The following is a 24,255-nucleotide window of genomic DNA, read 5'->3' as shown; positions in this document are numbered from 1 at the left end:
TGGTAGGCTATGTTTCCTGGATATACCACTATGTTTCCTCAATATACCACTACTGACCACAAAGGCCAACAGCTTCAGGAAGAACGGTGGCTACATTAACATGGGAGACAAGACCACAGTAGCTGGAACACAGAAGACACCTGTGTTTGGTCCCATTTTCATCCGAGTTGTCCAGTTTTTTCCAGGTGTGTTGTGTGTCAGCTACAGTCCTCTGAAAACACATAAAACTGCTTAGCTTAAAAGCCTGGAAATCAAATGAAAAAATTATTCTGGTGACCTTACTTCTGTTCCTTGCATGACGAACATGATGGCATCTAAAACCAGTTTTAGTGTGCTGGAGCAGAGCCTGAAGCTGGCAGAAGAGTACAGCTTTGGCTTCAGTTGCTGAGATGCCAGAAGAGATTGTAAGTCCTTGAAATTCTTCCAAGAAGTCACTTTGTCCTGGATGAAAACTGGCATTTATCAGTGCAGATGATAGTGGTGTATTTTAGATGGCATCAATATTGATTTGTATACTGCACGAGCTTTTAAATATGATTTAAGATAAAGCTTAGCTTAACGTAAGACATTTCTCCACAAAGCATTGATTTAATGTTAATGTTTTATGTGTTGCTTTCTTTGCTATAGACTTTCCTTTGGTTCACAGAGACTTCCCAAGTAACCTTCTCAGTTCCCTCTTTCAGGGACTTGCAAAAGCCCCACACACACTTGACACGTAAGTTCTCGAAAGTTTAATTTATACTATCTGACAGGCAGCTTCAAAAGCAATTAATTAATGGTGGTCATTATTGTTCATCTCAAATGCATTATTACCCTTCTAGTTGCTTCAACTTGGCTTATTGTTTTCCCAAGCCTTATGAAGACCATGGAAGAAGATCTAACTTGATTAAGATCTAACAGAAAAGTTACAATAGGTTAGTTCCTTTGCCATTCCTCTAGGGTAATTTCTGATACTTTGCCTCCTATTTGTAAGCAGAGTCCTTACTAATCTAGAGAGAGAATTTCTTATTTGACTTCTATTTAAGTAATCTATAGCAATTCTTGTTAGGTGCAAAGGCACTGAGTATCAATCTACTCTGTGTGTCTACTTGACCTTGCTTGGGCGTTTCAGGGTGTGAAGGCTGGGGAAGCCGAACGCTGTAGCTGCTGATCCGTGTCTGAATCCTGACGACCAGATCTGTGGAGCAGCGCGGCTGTGTGGAAGCAGCATCAGCTTTCGGGAGAGGCGTAGAGAACATCTCCTCGGCAGGTTGGAGATGCCCTGACAGGAGAGGGGCTGGGAGAGGGGCAGGGTTTGTATCAGCTGGCAGTCGCTGTGGCCCCTCCAGAGCCTGCGCGGGCGCGGTGCCCGCGGGTGCCGGGGCTGTGCCCGCGCCACCCCGGGGCTGCCCGCGGCTCCGGCGCGGCTGCGGCAGCCGGGGCAGGGCGCGGGCGGGCCGGGCGCTGCGGCGGGGCCGCCGGGCGGAGGCAGCGGCGGCTCGGGGCGGTGTTTGTGAGCGGCGGCTTTTTCGGAGCGCTTTTCTCGGCGAGCCCGACCTGTTAAAGCGTATTTCAGCTTTGGCTCGGTTAGATTGCCCACCCCCCTCCCGCTTGCGGTTTAAAAGTGGCGTTTCGCCGCTCAGCGGGACGCGTGCGTTCCGGGTTACTTTGGTTGCCTGCCAGGTAGCGCACATCTTCCACAGCATCCTCCTACCATCAAGCAAAAATTGTCTGCTCTCCTAAGGATTAATTATTCAACACGTTTAATGTGTTTCGGCTGACAGGGAAGACGGCCGCTCGGGTACATCCTGGTGCCGCAGCGCCTGTCCCCGCTTTGTCTCGCACCTGGTGTGTTTGCGCGGCTCGCCTGCCTTCCTCCCCCCGAGCCGCCGCCTCCCGCTCCTCCCGCCCGCGCCCCGCTGCTGCCCGCGGGCCGGGGGACGCGGCCGGTGCTCCGGGACGCCGCGGTGCCTCCGCCCGGCCCCGCACCTTGCCCGGGAGATGCGCGGGGCGGGGCCGGCGCTGCGCCCCTCGGCGGAGGCTCCGCGGGCGGGGCGGGGCGGCCCGGGCAGGAGGGGCCGGGGGCTGGCCGGAGCCGGGCGGTGCCGCCGCCCGGGTAGCGCGGGGGGCTCGGCGGCGGAGCGGGGGCTTCGCTCGTGACTTCGCTTCTCCCCGCAGAGCCCGAGAGGAGCGGCGCCGCTGAGGGAACGAGCCGCTTTCTTCCCGGCCGCTGGCGGCGGGGCGGCACCGGACCCAGGAGCACCGAGGGAAGGACCGGCGGAGGAGCATCCCGGCGCGGGCCGTCCCGTCCCTGCCCGGCTCTGCCCGGCTCCGTGCGTCCCATCGCGGCCGCTGCCGCCGGCCCGGGCCATGGGCCGGCCCGACTGAGAGCGCGCGGAGCGTCCGGCAGCCCGGCCGGTGCTGCCCGGAGCGCCGAGGCGGGGCCGCAGCGGCGGCGCGGGGAAGATGCGCTCGGCGGCGCGGCCAGCCGGGCTCCTCCTGCTCTGCGGGGGTAAGTAGCGCCGAGCCCGGCCCCCCGGGAACTTTGCGGGGCTCAGATGCCACCGGCGGCTCGGGCCGGCTCCCAAAATCCTGCCACAAATACAGACAAGATATAAATGATCCTGATACGTTTTCTTCGTTTTTTTAAAGCTAAGTTAGAACAGATGTGAGTTTGCTTTTCTCTGAATTTATGATGTGAAAGGGAAAATATTAAACTATATTCCCATTTTAAGTTTTTAAAACACGATTACTTCTATGCTCTCTCACTCCCAGAGCTTTTTGTATCATCAGACAAAATGCGTTTTGGATTGGTAAATGAAAATGACCACAATATGAATAGTGATTGGATTGTAACTTAGATGATGCTATCCACAGATGTCAAGTTTCTAAAGCAAACAGAAAATCCATTATATCTCTTTTTCTTCCATATGGCTTTGTTTGCTGATGGATTTCTGACGTTTACATGAATAAATCAAAGTTGTATGCTAGAGAATGCAGTACAACCTTGCACATTAAAAATGTACTGTACTTTTTAAATGAAAAAAGTAAAGCTGAAACTAGTTCACTAGTTGCTGTTACAGTGAGCAGAGTGCAATATTAATTCTGCCCTTGTGAGTCCTCATAAGCATGTGATGTTTTCCTTCTTACTGTTAATTCAGATTAACTGCATTAATTTGCACCATTTTAAACTACTTGCTGTATTTTCAGAGATTATACAGCTCCTATTTAATTTCTAAATTATTTTTTTGCTATGCTAAAATACTTTCAGTTCTTCACGTTTTTTCGTTACATTGTTGTTAGGGCCTGATCTTTGTAAAATCTCACTAGTAGTGAAGTTTAGGATATAAGGAGATAAAATGTGTAGGATATACTGCATCTAAACACACATCTAGTAAAAAAAAAATAAAGTGGGTTGTATCCCAAGACATTTCACTGTCAGGAAGAATTAGCCGTACTTGTATTGCTAATGGATGATCTATCATGCCTACTTTGCTTTTATCTTTGGCAAATCCATTTTCTTTAATGTTTTTGGCAGAATTAGGAGAAATGTAATTTACGTAAGTTCTTCAGCTTGAGGGGTATGTTTTCATTAGCCAAAATGATTCACATGCATTCGCTTGAAGATGACTTCCCGTGATTTCTGTTTAAGCTGGGCAGATGAGCTTTCTTTGATTCATGCTGTGATACCCCAGGTTATTGCTCATCCTGAACTAGCTGGTGTTAGGAACTCCGGAGCTGCTCTCTCAAATGGCGTTTTGGGGATTTTTTTCTGCTGTATTTCCCTTTCAGTTGGACCACCATTTGGTTTTACTTTTAATTGTACAACTTTACATGAATTTCATTCTGAAACTCTCAGATGGGGAAGGGGTTCTCTCTACTGATGACAGATATCTAAACCTTTCTAAATATCAGACCTCAGCAGTTGGAAATAGTTTCAAAGACTTTTTTTTTTTTTTATTAAATGTAGCCCTAAATTATTAAGTTTGAGATCTGCCAAAAATATATTTGGAGAAATATTACAGGAGCTAATTTATTTGGGTAGAGTAAGCTGCCAAGTAGGGGTTTTTTTTGTATACTGCTTGCTTATACTTAAAGTTGCACATATTTTGCGTATGTTCTCAGCTTTGACTACTGAGGCTTAATATTTGGTTCCTGTTAGTTTCTACTCAAACTGTGGGGAAGAAAAGTTGTGTACATCTATGCCCACACTTCAGGGTAATTGTTTTCATAGTTATTTCAAGAAGTCCAGTGTATTACCAATTTTCTATGGGTGTTTGTTGATAGAGAAACGCTGCTTCATATTGTTGAGGTGTGTGACACTAATTAGCTTTTATGCGATAAGAGCTGATTTTGCAGCAGGGGTAAGATGAAGTGTTTTGTTTTGGAGGTACTAGCAAAGCCCCTGCCTGCACAGAGTTGCAGTTTAGGAACAGCTCTTTTAGGAGTGATGGTGCATTCCCCTGGTGGGGGAGCACAGTGAAACTTCAGTGGGCTCCATCCTGGGGGAGAGCCAGGGATTCTGCAGTGGTAACTGGCATGCTCCTGCCAGGTGTTGTGTTGTGCAGGAATCTCTTTCAGCTGGGCCAGACCTCAGCCTAGAGGGCTGCCACCCAAAGTTAACCTGAAGGGATACCCTTGTACTCAATTGCTGTGGGTACATCTTTGGTTTGTCTAAAGGTTTTGGAAAGCTTAGAACTGCCGTAGTTCATAAAACATGTGCTCATTACAACCCCAAAGGCATTTACTGAGTGAGCTGGCATAGTCAATCTGGTGAGCGTGTGCTGTTAGTGGAAAGGATTAGATTTGGTTATTTTGTACTGGCGGGCTGCAGGAAGCACACTGGACCAATTGTTCTGAAGCAGAAAGGCGCAGCTTTGGCGCTTTTGCACCACAGGCAACGGGTGGGTCTCCTGCAGGCACTGTCCTCAACGTACACTAGCCTAGAAATAGCAAAAATAAAAGGAATTTTTCTTCCCAAATTAAGGCTTCTGTCTCTTTTACCAATTAAAAGAAATGCAGGGTTTGTTATGGAGTGTGCACATGTCTTTTGAAAAAGTTTTACACCTTGTCAGTTGCAGGACTTCAGGGTGTTTACTTGCCTATCATGCTGCCTGGCTGTTTGGTGCTGGAGTTTTGATTGTGAAAGCTCATTGATATCACAGGAGGACCTTGTGCAGTTAAATGTAGAAAAGAGTGCCTGTGGCAAAGACTTGGTAGGATTGTCTTGTCTAGAAAGTAATTTTTGTTATTAAAGGGAATACTGTTGAAGAGATAATTTCTTTTCAGTGAATAAAACACAGTTTGTAAGCATTACACTATGCAAATTTTTTAAAATTGGAAGGGAAACCTGCTCATGGAAATAATAGGGATCCTGCTTCAATGATGTGCTCTTGAATGCAGATTATCTAAACTTTTTTCCTATTTTATTGACTGTGGTATAAAACTTCTGATTAATGTACTAGTTTTGATACTCATTTATGGACTGTTTGGGATCGATTCTTAGAGTGCATTTCCCTGCTGCTAGGATTGCTGCTCATGTTTTGACTGGTTACAATTTAGTGCAAGTCCAGGCTCCAGTCATGCATCCAGATCAAGGACAGACCAACTTCAGAAACCAGCAGCAGATACTGATGTTCTTCTCCCCCAGGTGTGGATTATTTCACATAATATTTGTATTTCATGATAGAAAATGGGTGCTTTCTCCAGGAAAAGAATACCTATGTGATTCTGTCAAATTAAAGATTTTCTGTGTGCTCATGCTTTTAGATCAAACCAGTGCTGATGAGGTCAAATGGTGGAGCACAGACCATTCATTGACTTGTGTCAGGAACTGGCTAAGACAGACATAATTTGTATGCCTGTTTTCTTTAAACAGTTATCTGTCAGATAATATATGATCAGGATTTTACACTGTAAAGTGAAAATTATTCTGTTTTATTATAACCCTGACTGTGGGCAAAGGGAATCTGTGAAGGACCATGAGAGGCACTTAATTAGATCTTACATGTCTTAATCAGGAAAGATCAGAGTTACATGGTAATTTCACACCTTGCTGCTCTTTTTGATAGGTAAAGGGGTATTAATCACAATGCTTTGGTTCCTTCCTACTTTGTTGTTTTTCTCTGCCCAGAGGTTCATCATCTTACCTTCTGGCTCTTCTCCAGGTGGCACTTGTCCTGTCTCTGGTCACCTGCAGCTGCCTGCATTGGACTGTGAAAGTGCTGCTTCACTCACGTAGCCCTCACCAGGATTCATCCCAGTGCTCCTACCAGGGAAGGAGCCTGGACTCTCTGTGGCCCTCTAGGCTTCATGTCTCCCCTCATTTTTCTCCCATTGTCAGGTCCTTCACCTTTTAGTTTCTTCACAAAGGAAATTTTGCAGTGAAGTTCACCTCCTGAAGCATTTTCCCTTTCACAGAAAGTAATTTACTGTGTTGGGTTTTTTAAAAATTCATGCTAATTGGATCCATATTTGTGTTATATTTAGTTCCCTTCTCATTGTTATTTGCTGCCTTCTCAAGGTGTCAGGGCAATATGTTCTATTGGCTTGATTATTTCTGCCAGTCAGTTGCAGCCTTGGTCCTTGGCTTCATTCAAGGATTTTGCTACTATCATAGGGACAGTATAAAGGAAATGAATTCAAAGATAACAAAAAGCCAGCATTTTAATGCTTAAAGCTCATTTGTTAGTCTGTGATTAGCAGACAAGATTTCTCATAGCATTAACATCAGCAGTCAGTCTGAACAACAGTGTGGGTTCAGCACCTGAATGCAAGATGCATATTCAGTAGCATGCCCACCATCAGTTTCCCATCTCTGTGTCATATCACAGTCTCTTACATTTTTGTTTTTTTTAACTGAAATGACAGACTGGCTGATGCAAACCCATGTATTTTGTTAATTTTAATTTTTTCCCTTTTCCCCAGTTTGGCCCCTGGCAGGAGGGAGAGGATTTGTTCACTTGTTGCTGTACTTTCTCATGCTTGGCTTGGCACTGCTGGTCCCGCTCCTCCAGGCTGCTTTCTCTGCCATAAAGCAGCCTAGCAAACACAGATAGGCCATGGGTTGGAAGGAATCCATACTAAAGAAGCTTGGCGTTTTCTGGAGAGCCGTGTTGTGTAAAGGTCATTTAGAGCCTGTCTGCGGTGAGGAGAGCTTTGCTTTGTTCAGACATTGGCATTCTTCAGCTTTCCGGCAGGGCTGGAAGTGGTGCCAGCTGGTGATGGACTGCAATTATCTCTTGGTTTTGAAATGTAAAAATTGCCTGACAGTGCTTATTGAGCGTGGGTATTTGTTTCAGGAGCAGTGCAAAACTTACCTGAACACAGGTGGTGGTTCCTGTGGGAGCAGGGTGGATGTTAAGAGTATCTTCTTCCAGGATTGAGGCACGTTCATGCTGCGGTCTGTTCTCAGCTCTTGCTTTCTACTTTTGTTTGGTTTGGCAGAAGCAAAGCTTAAAAATTCACCAAAATGTTCTAAAGAAACTTTGGAATTGTTTATTTTCCAGATGATTTTTTTTTTGTAACTGTCTTATATTTTGGAAAGCAAGCAACTGAAGCATTGCAAGGATAAATACAGCAATTACTGTGAGAGAAGGACAGATTTGAGGTTTGCATATTAGTTTGGTTGGATCAGGGTTCAAATTCAATTGACAGCTGTGCTACACATTTGCTCATTGCCTCACACTCTCTCTCTTAGTTTTCTGTAAAGTGCCACCACCCGTTTCTTTATCCTTAGAATATCATGTGCCTTGTTGATTGACTAATGCAGTTCCAAACTGGATGATACTGGAGCTGATACAACGTAGGGAAAACACAATGGGAAACCTTACAGAATCTCTAGAGTGATAATTCATCAATGAAAAATAGCATTGGAGAAGCTGTAGAATGAAATCTATTCAAAGGCTTTATTTTCACAATGTGTTTTTTTCTTTTATCCGTGAAATATACTGAGATAATCTGCAATGTTTTGGCAAAGTCATTATGAGCGCTTTAACAAATTTTCATGTAGATATGTTGCTAATTAATAAAGTTATTAAGAAAATTTTTTTAACAAAATAGGAAATCAGCTGAGGTGTGAAAAACCAGATGGATTTTGATCCTTTGGGAGCTTAGGATTTTTTTGAAATTTGTCTATAGCCATCACTTTTTTTCCCCACATAAGGAGAACACAAAGCTGTTTTTTTTAAAGATTACTTCATAAAGATGACTAAATAGTTTCAGATTTCTGGATCTTGAAATGAGACCATAAACATGCTAGGAACATTTTAACCTAAGAGATGCTCTGTAAATCTGCTGAAACGAAGATGATCATCAGCGCTTTAGAGCCTAAGGGAAAATTACAGTGATCGCAGTCAAAAAAGAGAATTGGAAACTTTGCTGGGGTAATTGTGCCAGAAATGTTGTTTGACTGAATTAGTTTAGAAATTTGGCTGATTGTTAATCAGGTGATTGTAAAAAGAAAATGGATTTATTACTCCTAATGGCTGTCTAATGGCTTTTCAGTGTATGCATTTAGAAAACTAATTAAACAATATATTTAACTGATATAACAAAGTTGCTTGTGTTGCTGTAATGGGTGGTTGGGTTTTGGTTGTGTGTTTTTTTTTTTTTTTTAATGTCCATTATGGCTTTTTTCTAAGTGAGACAAATTTCAGTCTCAGATAATAAAATTAAATCTAGCTTTTTCTCCTAATTCAGAGGCACCAAGTTTTCTGATACGGACAATTCCATTATCTGTTCTTTTCACTTGTGAAATGGAAAGACTCATTTTGACGTGAGTAGACCAGAATTTCATCTATCTCCAAAGCCCCTTAAAGGCTAGTTTTGCCACTGAATAGGAGCAGGCATCCTGTGGTCCTGTCAGTGCCATTCTCAGGGTGTCTTGGAGATGAGACTTAAATCTTCCAGTGGCTTAAAGACACAAGTAATGTTTTGTCTGGATTTGGGAGGAGAAGTTCAGGTAGTTCTCTACCATTCCTGCATAAAGAGCTGATACTTTGAGTTTGGCCCCTAACAAACTAAATGTTTTGGATGACGTAGAGCAGCTTCCTTTGACTCCCTTAAAAGGTGATACTTCTGCACTGATTGGCTTCTGGAGATGTTTTGTCTTTGTTGATGAGGTGCCCTTCTATGCCTTATCATCTTAAAGTAGACACTGAAAAGTAGACATCAAAAAGGATGTAAAAAGTATCAGTCGTTCACAAGATGTTGAGAATGGATTTGATTCTCTAGGTTCTCTTTCCACCCCTGCCACTGTGCTGCTTAAAACTTGCCTCATGTGTTAAAAGTAGCTCTGTGTGTTGCTGCTGTGCATTTGGAAGGAAGGTACTGACCGCCAGTGTTCTGGTTGTTTGGTCAAGAAGGAGAGTAATAATTTGCATTAATGCAAATAAGATGTAACAAAGTTAAATAAAAGCTATTGTTTACTGAAATTTAGCCCATGACAATTTATGACTTTAAAAAGCTGATTAAAAAAAGTTAGATTAATTATGTCTATTTAGATGGGAATAGCCAGTATAGCATGATTAATACATACATTTATGGCAGTCAGTCATCTCAGAAGACCAGAGGGTTTGAAATGTATATGTGCTCTAGGGCAGCAATCAGGCTTTCTTTTACACAACATAAAAGTAGACACTAGAAAATTATCTGAACACATTTATATTGCCAGATTGTGGTGTGCATGACTGTAAGTCAAAAGTGTGCTTGCTGTTCATGAAATCTGAATAACAGTGAGGGGAAAGGAAAGAATCCAAAGAATTCTCATCAAGAAAAGGCCTCAAGTTTTTATTTTAAAGGGAAAAGAAGTTTGTTTTTCAGAGGGAAAAAACCTGCAAAAATTAAAATTGGGAGTAATGGAAGAGAGTGGATTTGGGTAGAGGGCATTGGCTGCTGAGTGAAATTTGCACTGTGATGACTGGGGAGTTCTGCTAGGATCTTTGAAGAAAGTATCCAGCACTGATTTTTAACAAAACAGTGCTGCTTTGGGCCCTGCAGTGAGGAGTCGTATTTTGTAAAACACTTGAGTGGATCCTTCTCACATCTCTGAAGTACTCAGGCATATTCGTAGTTTATCCTGCATCAGCAAAGCATTTTAGAGTGGGACTGCTGCATCAAAGCCCCATAAAGAATTGCACAGTTCCAAAAGTTAAAACACTCTGGCAGTACTTTCAGGGACCAGATTTCTCTTTGCTCCCACTGGATGTCAGGTTCCCCTTTTGTGGTGTGTGCTGTCTAACCATTGAGATGGCTCTGAGGTGCATCAGCCAAATTCTGTGTGTGCTTTAATGAGTAGCCTTAGTAGTCTAACTTTCCTCAGTTGGACCAGCGGAGATGCCCTGAAGCCTTTCTGTAGGACTCGTTTCCATGGGCTGTAGATTTTTGGCAGTGCTTTCTGGATGCTACCTTGGCTTGCTTCTGCTACCTCTGAACTGTGAGTTATGTATTGGGTGCCCCATTTATATTTTGATAGTCACAGTGTGTCTTTGGAGAGAAATACAGGAACAAATATTAAAAAAAAAAAAAGATGGTTGTCTGTTACTGCTTTTCAGCAATTCTGGGTAGAGCTTTTTCTAGCTGAGCTCTTGGATGCCAGTGAAGTAAAAAGGACTGAGGATGATGATTGTAAAATGACTCATCCCAATTGCTATTATGAGACAAAAAAAAGCAATGGGAGTGTTTAGATTTTGGGTTTGAACATACACATACATAAATGTTTTAAAGTAATGAAGGGGAAACAATATGGCTGTAATATAAATTTTATTGCACATTTCAATTCAGCATTGCTGACACACACTAGATGAGAAGGCATTTTAAACCGTTTTATTGCTTTGGTAAACTTTTGCCTTTGTGAAGATTAGAAAAGTTGTCTTAAATTGCTTTGCTGGGGACTTTCTGGCTAGTGAGAGAGTTTATAACATGTATTTTGCAGATTTTTATTATTAGAAAAAGGAGACAAAACCCAAACCTTCAAAACTTAGTTTCTGTAGATTTGAAAACAAACAGGATCATCCTTAGAGACTGTGACAGATCACCCTTACAAGCTCTGTGAAAACCAGAAACATTTATAAAATTATTTTTTCTTACTGCGGCATTGAAGTGAGCCTGTTGTTGGAAAAAGGGTCTTTTTAAACTATTTATTTTCTTAGATTCTAGTCTAATAAAGTTTGAAATTAAAGTTGGACCGAAGTTTTTAGGGCAGTAAATGTCTAAAGAAAATAAGCAATAATAGCCCAAGGTTATACTTACCTTTTTGATGCTGCCCCTCCACCTTTTTTTTTTTTCAATCTATCTGCTGTAGACTGTTTTTAGTTGTGTTTTTATAATTTTCCAATAATTTCTTAGATCTTTGTTTTCCTGTCATCATGCTGTTGGGTGTGATTTTTTTAGTTTATTGGAAAAATTTTGTTCTCTGTCTTTGCACAGGCAATTTTGGCATCATGGCAGAGCCATCCTTAGTACCTGGCAATTAAAAAGCAAAGGGGATGAATCTGTGCAAGTCTCTGCTTTGGCCTTTCAGAATATCTTTGTCCTAAATAGAACTTTCAGGAGACAATAAAGGAAATATACATTAAATATTTAGATTGCTCATCAAAACCTCAGTTTAGATTGATTATAGTAGTAACATTTGTCAGTGCAATAAGACTGGTAGCAAAGACTTTTACTTATTTTATAAAATGTTCTGTTGCTAGAGAGTCCTTATGACAAAAGATTTTTTTCTCTTTTCCCTGGTAAACCTTGGTAATGGTATGTAAGATAATGTAAGAATTACTACATAGAGTTATACCTGGCACAATAGTTTATTTCCTGGTGATGCCTGGCAATACCCAGTTTTGAATGGTGCATTTTGGTTTTCATACTTCTTGAAATGCAAAGGGTTGCAACAAGAAACGTAGGAAATGCTGGTTTTGAAGAAAAATATAAATGAGTGGCAATATTTATTTACAAAGACAACTGAGCACAGAGTTCAGATTTTTCAGTTTAAGCAGAAGTAGTACAAAGGTGGATGTACTGGTGGAAATTGAGTAATAGTGGAAATTAGAACTTGGGACATAGCAAGGGGTATTAGGGAAACATTTTGGTAGCAGGGAGCTACAAGGATTTTTGTCTGCAGTCATTGTGGGGTTTCTTTTAATTGGCAATATCTTAAGAACAGGTGGGACAGCAGTGTGTTCATGTTGGTTATTTATCATCAATCCTACCTTGGATGAGTTAGATGATGTCTCTTGGAAACTTTTGACTTCATCGTCTTAAGGTTTTGTGCTCAGGGTGTTAAAAACAGGACAAATGCAGCCTTTGTATGTCTGCTGAAGCTGATGTCTGGTGTTTGGTCAATCAGGGCTCCTTATGAGATCATGATAACTTAGTCTGCAGTTAATGCAACTTGAGATTTAATATCAAAATACTTATATTGTTAATCATCAACAGCTGAATAGACAGGAGTTAGATGCCTTTGATGTCAAGACGAGCTTCTGGAGTTTCTGGTTTTCAGAATATCCCCAGGGATGTATTTGATATATGGTGGTCTTTGTCTTCTCAAAAATCAATTTCTAATTCCATGCTCAGCATTCTCAAATCCCAGGCAGTGAGCTGGGGACCTCACACTGCCACTGAGCATTTCCAATTAAGGCCTTGAAACAGTCTGTGTACATATGGCCTAACCTTGTCACCAAGAAGAGTAGAGTGCTGCTCTCTTCAGATAAAAAATGAAATGCATTGTAGTGATGGTGTTTGTTGAAGTAGACACAGGATTTTGAGGATCCATTTTCTCAAGAGTTAAACTGGATTTATGATTTGGTAGGCAGTTCTTGTTAAATAAGAACTTAATGATTGCAGAGAGACCATGAAAAAAATTAGCACTGGGATTATAACTCTACTTTCAGTATTTTCCACCCTGAATCCTAAATTGCGATTGCCAGGACCATTTGTCTGTCTTTGACATCAGCTGCTGAGAGCTCTCCCTTTTATGAATGCAATGCTTTGTAAGATGTTGAACTTTGAAGAACTGCAGCTTGTGTTTTTCTACTGTTGTTTCTGTTTCATAGTTAGTATCTTCCACTGCATTCATTATAGTTTCACATTTTCAATTTAAATGTTTGTTTAAATACGCATAATTTAAAATGGGGTTTGGGACATGAGATACTTAGCTACTGCTGATTGGCAGCACTGGTCTCTTCCACTGGAAAGAGCTGGTGATAAGGTGTTTTACAAAATCCTGCAATCCTGTTGTTACCCTTTTTCCCATTCTTAGAAGATTTTTGTTTACTCTGTATATGCCAGCGTGACATTATCCCGCTCTGAATGCGAGAAAGACAGAGGAAATCACTGTGAAGAAGAAAAAGACTATTGTTCCTCCTTTCCAAGGACTAAACTCAATCCTAGCTAGTCTTGATTTGAAGCAGAATTGTTGCCTTGTCACCTTTTCTGGCATTTGGACAGCAAGTTACAAATGTGTGGAACTGCCATTGCAGACGAAATTGCACTGGGTGCGTGATTACCTTTCCAAATGTCCTGACAGAGAGAGCAGACACTATCACAGCATCTGTGATTGTTTAGGCATGTGATTTTGTCTGGGAGGAATGTTTTATTTGGATTTTTTTCCACATGTAACTTTTGAATAGCTTGTGAGTCCAATCTGTCTCACAATAGAATGAAAACATTAAGCCTTCGCTCTTTCTGCTTTCACTAAGAAGATGGGAAGGAGCATTATCATGGAAGAGGCGATTCAGAGAAAGTGCAGAACCTCATTTTTGCCTTTTCACACTAGGCAACTCTTTCTAACAGCTTTAATTATGACTGCCCTTAGATACTGCCAGATAATGGGTGTAGATGCACCCATGGATCAGGGAGTATATTGCCAAAATGGTAACAACACTGAAGCCTTTTGTGCAATGGCCTGCCTGTACCTTTTTTTGTTAAACATCCACATGGATTTAGGATTGACCCAAGTTCCAAAATATAACCCTATTTAGAGAGAATGAGCTTTAAAAAATTTTCAATGAGATAAGAAATTAAAATAGTGAAAAACCACAATGAAATTAATTCAGCTGCTGCATTCCAGCTTGTGTACCTCTTTTGATTGCCTGGGGAAATTTCAGCAAAGTGAGTGTTAAAATGCTTGTTTCATTTCTGTTCGTTATACCAGTTTTATTGGATGAATGAAAACAGACTGAAGCTTAGGAAAAACAGGAAACTGTTAATGTAAAAGTACTGTCAAAAGTAGAATGGGCAAGATTTTCAGATAATGGTTTGCTTCTATGTTTAATGGGCTCATAGTTTTTTCTAGCATTACTTAATGAAGATGGATTTCTCACCTAGATTTCAGGTAACCTGGGGACTGTAAAATAATTAAAACAAGAATGCAATTGTCACTATTATTAATAGTAGAGGGTTTTGTGTTTTTTTTTTTCATTTGAAGATACTATACTTCTGGAGAGCACAATGGGACTTAGTTTCTGTTCCTTTTGCCATGGTGACTTTTCCCAACATCAAGTCATGAAAAGCACATTTAGTGACAATTCCAGAGTTTGCAAATCACTTCAGAAGAAAAACTGTAGGAGTGAGGGATTGTTCCCTTTATCTCAATGAGACATTAACACTGAAATCTTAAAGTTAAGTGTGGTCATTGGCAGCTTTCTCACTGCTGATGTTTTTGTAGAGTTGACTGGGTAAACGATTTTGGATTTTTGTGGGAACAAATGGGCTGTGATGGGCACAGTGATCTCTGCCCAGAGTTAGGTCAATATTTAACAAGGTCTTCAAGCCCTAGTCAAAAATCACCTAACAGTCCTATCAACGGAGTATCACACAGAAATTTTGCATTTTACTGTTTTAAGTATCCATGGATTTTTTTTTATAACAATATGTTGATATGGTGATATATGAAGTGTGAAGTTGCAGTGACATAAAATGAGTACCCTGGAAATTAAATAAGCCACATGGACTGTTTTGCTGATTTTTATCTCCCTAAATGATGTTCCTGTTAATTTGCAAATGCTGGTGGAGAATCAGGTACTTTTAAGCCACTTTGCATTTTCGGAAGTCTGTGTTTCTCATTACGAAATTAAGAGGCTACTTACCGTCAAGTACACAGATAAATATACACAAGTTTATTTGGGTTTACTCTTTCTGGAGTGGTTCTTCTCAAACTGTGGTTTCCTTCAGTTCCTTCCATGGTTGACATATGGTGGTGGTCTTTGTCTCAGTGTCAGTGTTTCTCTATTGTGCCTCTGGCAGCTGAATATCCATGGGAAAATGTGTTGCCTTTTGATCACTGGTTTTTGAACTGTAGGTTTCTGATGGACTGTCAGCCATGGTAAAGATCTAAGGTGCCTTATTAAACAACTGTTTCAGTAGTGCTTGCAATTAAAGCCTTGATGGTAAACATATATTTGGTCATAAGAAGGCGATGAGGACTGAGAGATATACAGTGATACAAAATGCTGGGAACTCCTCTTGTGACAGTCTTCCATAAAAAAAAATTGTTGAACAGATTTGAATACACAACTGCTACTTCCTTTCTTTGTTTTTTGAGAAGGTTTTCATTTTTTGTGGAAAAACTCAATTATACGTATATATTTATATGATATTTATATGTATATGAGCATGTGTAAAAATAACAAGTTGAAGAATAAAGTAAAAGCAAAAAAGCTTCTGACTGTCAAGTAGCTGGAGGACATTTGCTGCTATTTAAGCACAGAAAAGGACTTGTAACTTTCTGAAACAATGGACATTTTCATTATAGGAGGCTTAAAAAATAAGCTTAGAATCAAGCCTTTGTCAGAATATATCTTGTCTGCAGCTGTTAGGTTACTTGGTTTGTTTAAATATGGAAGTTGTGAAGTCAGGATTATTCTGCTGGATCTATAATGTAAGGATTTCCTCTTCATACACTTAGGCCTGTCAGATCTGGTCTGGGCACTGATGTCATACTTAATATATTATTTTTTAGCAGTGGTTGAAGAGCGCCAATTCCTGTCAGCAGAGCTGGATGCATTTGCCAGGGGAGAAAGTGAGAAACTGCCGTTTTGCATCACACTGTCACATCTCCCAGCACTTGTGGTATTAAGCCCTGCTTCCCTCACGCTCAGTATGCAGAATGAATGAGGGTGTTTTACTATGACTTCTGTTTTTATAGTTAGCTGAACTTTGAAATTGTCTCCTAAATCATCCTTGCCAATAGCATTAACTACCCCTTTGCTGGTAGTCAGAGATTATTCTGCAGTAAGTTAAAGGGTAACTCATCTTCTTTTGTGATGACAGGAAACACGGAGGGATGTAAAAGATAATGGCTAATTCAAAGCAGAGCACTCCACTCTGCTTCTGGAAATCCATCAACTCCATTCAAACACGGATCTGAAATCTTGCAACAAACTTGGAAATCTCTTTCCTTTTCGCTGCTTCAGTAAATTGTTATCTGGGGGAGGATGATGCAGATGCCCATGAATTATGATGCCTTTCATTACAGGGGGGTGAATTGCACATTAGCCTGGCATTCAGAAGCCTGGAGGTTTCTGCCACTGTGCTTTTGCTGTTTCAAAAGAGGTAAAAGCGTGATGTAAAGTAGATAAATGAAGTGGTATTAAAGAAAGGTCTTTATCCTTCCTTCTCCTTTTGCAGCACCAGAGCCCTGAAAATAGCTCATGTGGAAAGGTTCTCTGCAGAGATGAGTCATGCCAGCTGTACGGCTGGGCCAGGTACTGAGCGACAGGGCCAGGTGGAGCAGAGAAGCAGCAGGTGAATTGATCCTTGGGTAAACACCTGTGTTTGCGTTTTGAAAATTTTCTTGTTAAAGACAGCTGCAGCAAGGGAACAAGAAAAGTCTAATGTAATAACAAATCATGGAAGGGTATTTCAGAGAGTTACTTTTTTTCTGAAACAAACTGTATCTGTCTGGCTCTCTTCACATGGCAGTTCCATCCATGCTTCCTGTTCATTACCTGGGGTTGCTTCTGCTAAGTAAAATCTTGCTGTTGTGGTTGACAGATTGTTGTTCCCGTTATTAGCTGCTTCAAAGAAATGACATTATATTCTGCAGATGGAGGAGTGGGAGCAAGCAAACATTCCTGCTAAGTCAAGAGCACTACCTTTTCATTTGCTGTGTTCTTCTGGAGCAAAGCATCTTGTAAGACCTTGAGCAAAACACGTGAAAATTCTGGATCAGACTGTTTGCATGGGGAAATGTGGACAGTAAAAAGACTGGGTGGAAACAGGAGCAGCCCACTTTTTAAATGTTCTAAAAAACCTTAGGAGAAACACTGTGTCCAAGACAGATTTCAAGACATCCCTGTGCTCTGGGGAGCTTTGGAGATGGAGGAAAAAGACCAGAGTCTTCTGTTAACAGCCACTCTTAATCCTTGAGTATAGAAATAATTTACTTAGGCAGCATTGAGGTATGGCAGTCAGAAGCACTATAAAAAATTATGAAGTAGATTGGTTTTGTTAGACTGTGATTATACTTATTCGCAACTCTTGATAGGTGTCATGTACTGTGAAGCATTTTTAATTTCCTGAGAACAATGTAACTTAAGATACCTTTCTTCACCAGGCCATTTGATTTATTAGAAAACTGCAAGATCCATGTAGTGCAGGCTGTGTTAGTGATTGTTGTGTACCATTCCCACTGTGAAAAAATGGAAGCATGGTAGCTTGCATGTGTTAAATTGATGCACATTTTAGCATGCCACATACAGTATACCATATACATGCTACACACATTATATATTTCTATATAAGGTCTGTCAGACATAAAGAATACAAATATTCAATGTTATCCCTCCACAGTCATTGTAAAGGAGAGTAGGAGTTGTCTTACTGAAGTGCTTTTTTCTTCCTACGTTGCCACATGCAAAAGAGATTTATGGAAAAGAGAGAAAACAACACTGATGAGAGAAACAGATTTACAGTGAAATCCACTATCACAATATAGCTGCACTGTTTAGCAAACACCTTATGGAAGACAATACAATGTGCCAGCAAGCTGCTTTTATTTTACAGTATTTCTTTACAAGCTAATAGACAGTGTGCTCGATAAAATAATCTTGTTATGATAGATGTATTGCCATTGCAAGTAAGTTTTACTAAATGAATTAATTAGTTTCATTTACCCCTTGCAAAGTCAATATGTTACTGGAGAATTAAGCAATTCTTTGCTGTCAGTGTATTAAATTATTAAGAGGGGGGAAGTAAATAAATAAATGACCTAGTAGGAGATAAGATAGGCATCCACCAAAAAGAGTTTAAATTTTGTCCAAACATTGACAAGCACTGCTGCCTTCAGAGGGCTTGGATCAATCCTTATGACTCACACCCTTAAGAAAAAAATAATAAAATTAAAAATGTCTGAATGTTTCTATTCACAAGCTTATTATCCATGATAAATCAGGGAAGGATATTTTGCATAAAATCAGTTATTTTCTGAAAGGTTTATAGCTGTTTAATAAAACAAATAATTGGTATTATTTTGTTGCAAGGATGCACTTTTTTACAGATAGCAGGCTTGCATGATTCTACCTTGTATGGTTCAGGTACTTTTATTGGCAGCTTTCATGATTTATGGCTTGCTGAGTGACATTTTATTTCCTATTCAAGGTAGTAACAGCTCAGAGTTTTCAATTAATCACTTTTATAAGTAAAACTGCACTGGGTATTTCTAGAGCAATATTCAGGTCAGTTTCCTTGAGAGATCCAAATTGCCAAGAGAACCATGTGGATGATCACAGCCTAGTGCATGCAGATATGTATGAGCCAGAGAGGATTAAAGAAGGAGGCTGTGGCTGTAATGTCTAGACTAGCATTTGTGGCTGCTAATACACTGCTAATATGGGTCTGTTTTTTCAAACAGAGGTGTTCAGAGGGAGCTTAAGGTCCATTATGAGTTTTCCTCCTGTGACAGAAGTGAAATAACTTTGGGTAGGATCAAGCTTTGTGGATTTCAGCTGCAAAACTCTCATTAAGTTTCATTTCACCTTTTGTGTTGGTTTTGAGACCCTGTCAGAATTGCATTTGGCACAGAGAGAGCAGTGAATTCATTGAAGAAATACAGAGTTTTTAAAAGCATGATTGCTTTTACAGTCTCGTGGTGTGTAGCCTGGCAGGACAAGTGTCTGTGCCCAGAGACTCTGCAGGTCATATCCCTGTATTGATGATTAGATATAATTTCTTAATAAAAACATTACGTGTGGTTTAGGGAAAAGGTTGCAGTGAGATGATTAGTGGTGGAAGGAAAAAACATTCTCTTACTGGAATTCAAGTGCCTTCCTCTGATTTTAAGGCACACAGTGATGAATGTGCTGCTGCTAATGTGTGTTTCTCACTCCTAGCCTTAGAAGTAGAGGAACACTGAAGAGGGGTGAATATAAAAGCCTGGGGAACTAAACTGGTGTAGATACCTGAAGGGAGGTTTGTTCATACTTGGGACAACAATGGCAATGAATGAACAGGTTATTGTCAGAGCTTCTGCATATGAGGATTCTTTATGTGGAAAAGAATAACCTCCATGATCTCATGGGATTTTGGCTTCTGAGAGGGCAACACACTGGCTTGTCAAGAAGGGCTTGACAGGCTGCAGGGGACAAAATGTCAGATGAGGAGTTAGGAAAAATGGTTTCCTTTTCATTTCAGTTCTTGGCCGAATTTCTTCCACTTCACCCGTTATTTCCTCCTCTGATTTATGGTGATGGAGATCCAATATTGTTAAAACTCTTTGTGGTCTGTGAATGGAAAAGTACTCTTAGTTCTAGTAACTAAATATTACAGTCTTCTTGTTTGCAATTCTCAAGTATTGCTGTAATTTTTTAACTATCTCAGTATAAAGGTTAGTGAAGAATCCTATCTTTGTTTCTTTGAAGAGGTATTTCTGATCGATTTCATCATGGGAGGCACTGCAGCATTGAGGGAATGGTGGAAAAGGATAACTGCTGTTAATCCAGTCTTTTGTTGGTTTAAGGAGGATTCTCTCATGTGTATTGCCTTCATTTGGAAGAATCAGGCAGTACTTTTTCCTGTTGTAATATGGTGTTTGTTTAAAGGCAGGATTCCAAGTATATTTGTTGGCTTTTTTCCTGAATCATGACTGTAACAGGGACATGGATACCTTAGAGAGCTAAATATCCTGCAGTCTGGTTTGCTACTGATGTGCATACATAATTTCTATTGACAGTAATGGGAGCTACATGTGTACAGAAAACAAAACAGACCCCTTAAAAATGCTGGTCTAGTAATAAAAGAAAGGGTGGAAGTATAGAGTGGGAAGGAGATTTTTTCTCTTTTTTCAACTTGCTTTGTCTTTAACTTATCCTCACCCCGCTCATGTTAGCTTAATATTATTTTTATGGATTCCATCCTGATCTAATATGACATGAGGGGTAAGACAACATCCATGTGAACTATGTAAGCAGAAGAACATTTTAAAGTATATTTGCTCACTTTGCCAGCTCTCAGCGGAGTGAGAAATTTCCCTGTGTAGGGGTGGGACCACAGAAGAGCCTGCCGTACCCATGTGCTGCTGAAATTCTTTTTGATTATGCAGGGAATTTTATTGTTGCCCCCACAGCAAGGGCAGGGCTGCAGAGCCCCCTGCCACTGAGAGAGCACATCCCAGCAGCATCCAGCATCCAAAGGGTGAAACTGGCTGCCCCAGTGGGCTTGTTGGGAGCTCTGCTGTCCTTTGCCTGCTCTGTGTTATTCGGAACTCTGAAAATGAGAGCCGTAACTTCTTTGGAGGCTGTTATGGTTCGGAGTGTTTTCCTGGAGCTTCCTTGAGAAGGGAGAAGCAAATTCCTGGATAGTTAGACCCAGTGCTCTGCAGTCTATCCCTTAATTAAATTCTCTGCAACCTGTGTGTTTTCATTGTTAATCAATGGACATTTGTCCTCAGAAGTAACTAACTCTGGGGAGTGTAAGAAAGAATAAAACTCTTCAAAACCCCAAATGTTGCACAAAGGGCATAATAATAAAATTGTCCTTTTCCAAAATAGCTGAGCGTTATGGCATCTTGATAAAGGGAGTGCTAGAATATGTTCTCCTAATAAACCTCAGTAAAACCTCTAAAAATAACTACACAGATATATTCTAAGTTGATTACCAGTAATTGAACTGACTTAATGTAGTTGGATGATGTCATGTAAAATATTCCTCTAAAGTAATTTCAGTAGACATGCCATTTGAAGTCCTCTTGCAGGCAGCATAAACATCTTCATGTTGCTAAACTGAGCACTCAGACTAAAGCACTCAGCGGGGGAGCTCTGACATCTCTGTGTTTTATCTCCTTCCTTTGAGCCGCTCTGACTTGCCTGTTCCAGGCAGCTTTGCAATGACAAATGTCTCGTCCTTGTTTTAGTGAAAACCTGGAAATTCTGTAACAGTTCACACCTGTTAGTTGTAGAATAAGAGAGGCTAAAGGTGGAAAGGGCTTTGGGAGTGTCTGGCTTCCAAGTTTCCCTGCAGTATGCATTTCCAGTGTTCTGTCCAACTTCAGCCTGCTTGAGCCATGGGGACTGTTCCATGGCCTAATTCATCTCATGAGAAGCAAGCTTGGAAAATGATTTTCCAAGGTTTCAGTCTTGTTTTTGCATTTGCTTATCCATTTCCTTGTATATTGGCTCTTGTATTTTTATAGCCTTATAAAGCTTTGTAGCTGGTTAATGCCGATAATATCATCTTCCAAAATTTATTTAGCTTGGATTGTTACTTTTATGGAAATGGTATAGCAGCATGGGGGTTTTTTTGTGTCTTTATGGTTTTTTGTTTTATTATCTTTTTTATTGTCTGTTTCTTTGTTTCTCTTTCTTGTTTGTATTTGGGTTTTTGGTGTAATTTTTTTGGTTGGCTGTTTGGGTTTTTTGTGTTTTGAGTTATCCTCTGAGGGCCAATATATCCATGACTGATTCAAGTGTTCAGGGTGCAAATGTGGATTCTACAGAAATAAAGTGCTGTATCCCTGCTCTGAGATTTTTCTATTTAGTGATCTAGCTTAGTTCATTATAGAAGCACCTCAGAGTTTTTCTTCATCAGCTCTCAGTATTACTCGGAATTTCCTTCTTCATGCCCTTAGGTACTGGCATATCAGTAATTCTTGGGCAGTTTTGTTTACTGGGGCACCAGTGCATTATTTACTGAGCAATCATTCTGCTGATACAATGGAGAAATTCAGTCCAGGATTTGCAGATGCTGCTCTTCCCTTTACTACATCTGGAACAATACCCTGTGAAAAAATGTCATAATTTTGCTGGTTTTTTCCCCTAAGGCCACATGGTTGTTTTTTTCCTTTTTTTTTTTTTTTTTTTTTAATCCAGAAAGGTTGGTCAGTGAATGATTCAGTGAAGCACTGATGTGCAAATCCTGTCAGAAATTTGCACTAACCTCCTGAACCTGTCAAAGTGCTAAAGGCACTGTTAGTTATGGCGCTGCCCTTAATCAAGAGGCCTGGCAAGGCCAGAGCTGTGGCTTCTGTTCTGGTATTATTAAATATCAACAGCTAATAGCATGCTTAGTTAGTACTAGTTGATTCTTTGAATGATAGCTTTTGGGGGAAGAGCACATCCTGTGTGTGAGGGGAAGAGTCATTAACTTCCCCTTGAATAATGACATTTAGGAGCAGGCTTCAGCATGCCCATGTTTTGCCCCTTCCCCTGTTAGCCTTTGAAGAAGCGATTTCCTCCTTCTCTCCTGCATTGTTTTGCCAACTGTCCTGGCTTGCCTGCCTGGAGCATTGAGTTCTTTTTCCCCAGAGGCCATGTGACATGTTTTCCTGCTGGAGCATGAACCTAGCTGGCTGAATGAGTATTCTTTTAAAAGCCTGTGTTCTCTGTGCACTTAAGGGGCCTGTCTGATGTAACCTTCTGCAGAATCAGATGCTTGCCTTGCAGGTTTGAGAGTTGCTGGTGAAAGCTATTGTCTTCCTAGGCCTGGAAAGCCAGCAGGACATGGACTGACAGATTTTGGAGTCTTTCTGTCCCTTAAAGACAAGTCTTAGTCATTCAGATCAGGGCTGAACCTATAGTGTTTTGAGAGAGGCTGACAATGCCATTTTTATGTGCAACAGTGCACACTCTATTCATCAAGGAAATGACCGCAGAAATGTGTACCCAGCTGTCTCTGTATCAGTAGCATCTCTGCATAGCAGCTGCTGATGTTTGTGATCATTTCCTATCAGGCCCTTCTTTATTTTTTGGATAAGCCTCAAAATAATTAGCTAAAATCTTGGAACTCAAAGACACCTACGAGCCAAAATCAAAGCCATTTCAGTAACACTACTGTTGCATTGCCTTAATCTCGTACATTTAAGCTGACGTTGAATGATGTTCTCTCAGGGAGTTTGTGGCAGAATTCCCTGCAGTCCTTGTCCTTGATTATCCCCTGCTGCAGCCCTGGTCCCATGGCACTCAGCCCAGAGGAGCCTCTGGGGTCCCACAGCACCCTCAGGCCCGGGTGAGCTCCATGTGCTGCGTGGGTGTTGGGTGCTCACATCTGTGGCTGCTCAGGACAAGCCTGCGGTGCTGGATGTAGGGCATGCCTTGGCCATCAGCAGATGCCATCTGAGCAAAGTCCTGCTCTAACACTTTGATGTATTGTTGACATTTTTAAGTCTTTGTTGCTGCCTTCATAAAGAGACCTTCTGGCTCATTTAAAGCTGTTTATGAAGGTCTTTTTCGAAGGTCCTTTTTCTACAATTTTACAGGAATCAGAGATTATATCATGGGCAGGGCTTTAATCTATTATTTATTAGACTTCAATTAAATGATGTGCCTGTGACAAAGCAGGGTGCACGGTTTTGGTTAAGTCCCTGGGTCCCTTGGTATGCGGTGTATCAGAACTGTCAGTGCAAAGCACAGAGAGGAACTTTCTATTTGGACATAACACCCTTACTACTTCCAGCTTCTCTTTGCAAAGGAAATTGTGTCTTTAAAAGTGGATTGTAGGTGGATTAGGTCTGTACTGAAGATACATCTGTGTTAGACATTTTACCTGATGGACATAGTTTTGCCGTTTAAATATATCCTTAACCTTTCTGCCCCAGTTCCCCAAGTGTAAAACAGGGATAAGATCCTTGACAACTCAAAGAAGTGGAAATACATTAAACATTATGAATCCACTTAGTACTACAGTGATGGGGAAGAATTCTCTAATGAGGAGATACAATTTCACATTTATGTTTTTAAGTGCTTGGCAGTACTTATCCACACAGAAACTGCACCACCAATTTGTTTCCATTATTCTGTGAAAACCTGCTGCAAAGGGGGAATCTTTTGCAACTTAGAATAGCTAAGAGCTGTT

General features: G+C 40.8%; 1 protein-coding gene across 2 annotated transcripts in view; it reads left to right on the top strand.

Moving 5' to 3' along the window:
- The first annotated feature begins 2,351 nt into the window (after positions 1-2,351).
- The window catches only part of RET (ret proto-oncogene), an 80,582-nt gene continuing 58,678 nt past the window's right edge, over positions 2,352-24,255 (top strand). For both annotated transcript variants that reach the window (XM_026799622.2, XM_074544733.1), the window contains exon 1: positions 2,352-2,491. In XM_026799622.2, coding sequence (XP_026655423.2) covers positions 2,446-2,491 — 46 coding nt within the window. In that variant the 5' untranslated portion in view covers positions 2,352-2,445. The remainder of the gene's footprint in view (positions 2,492-24,255) is intronic.

This window comes from Zonotrichia albicollis, chromosome 7, assembly GCF_047830755.1.
Source record: "Zonotrichia albicollis isolate bZonAlb1 chromosome 7, bZonAlb1.hap1, whole genome shotgun sequence".
NCBI classification, from domain to species: domain Eukaryota; kingdom Metazoa; phylum Chordata; class Aves; order Passeriformes; family Passerellidae; genus Zonotrichia; species Zonotrichia albicollis.
Note: the sequence above shows the minus strand (reverse complement) of the source record. Positions and strands in the feature narration are given on the sequence as shown.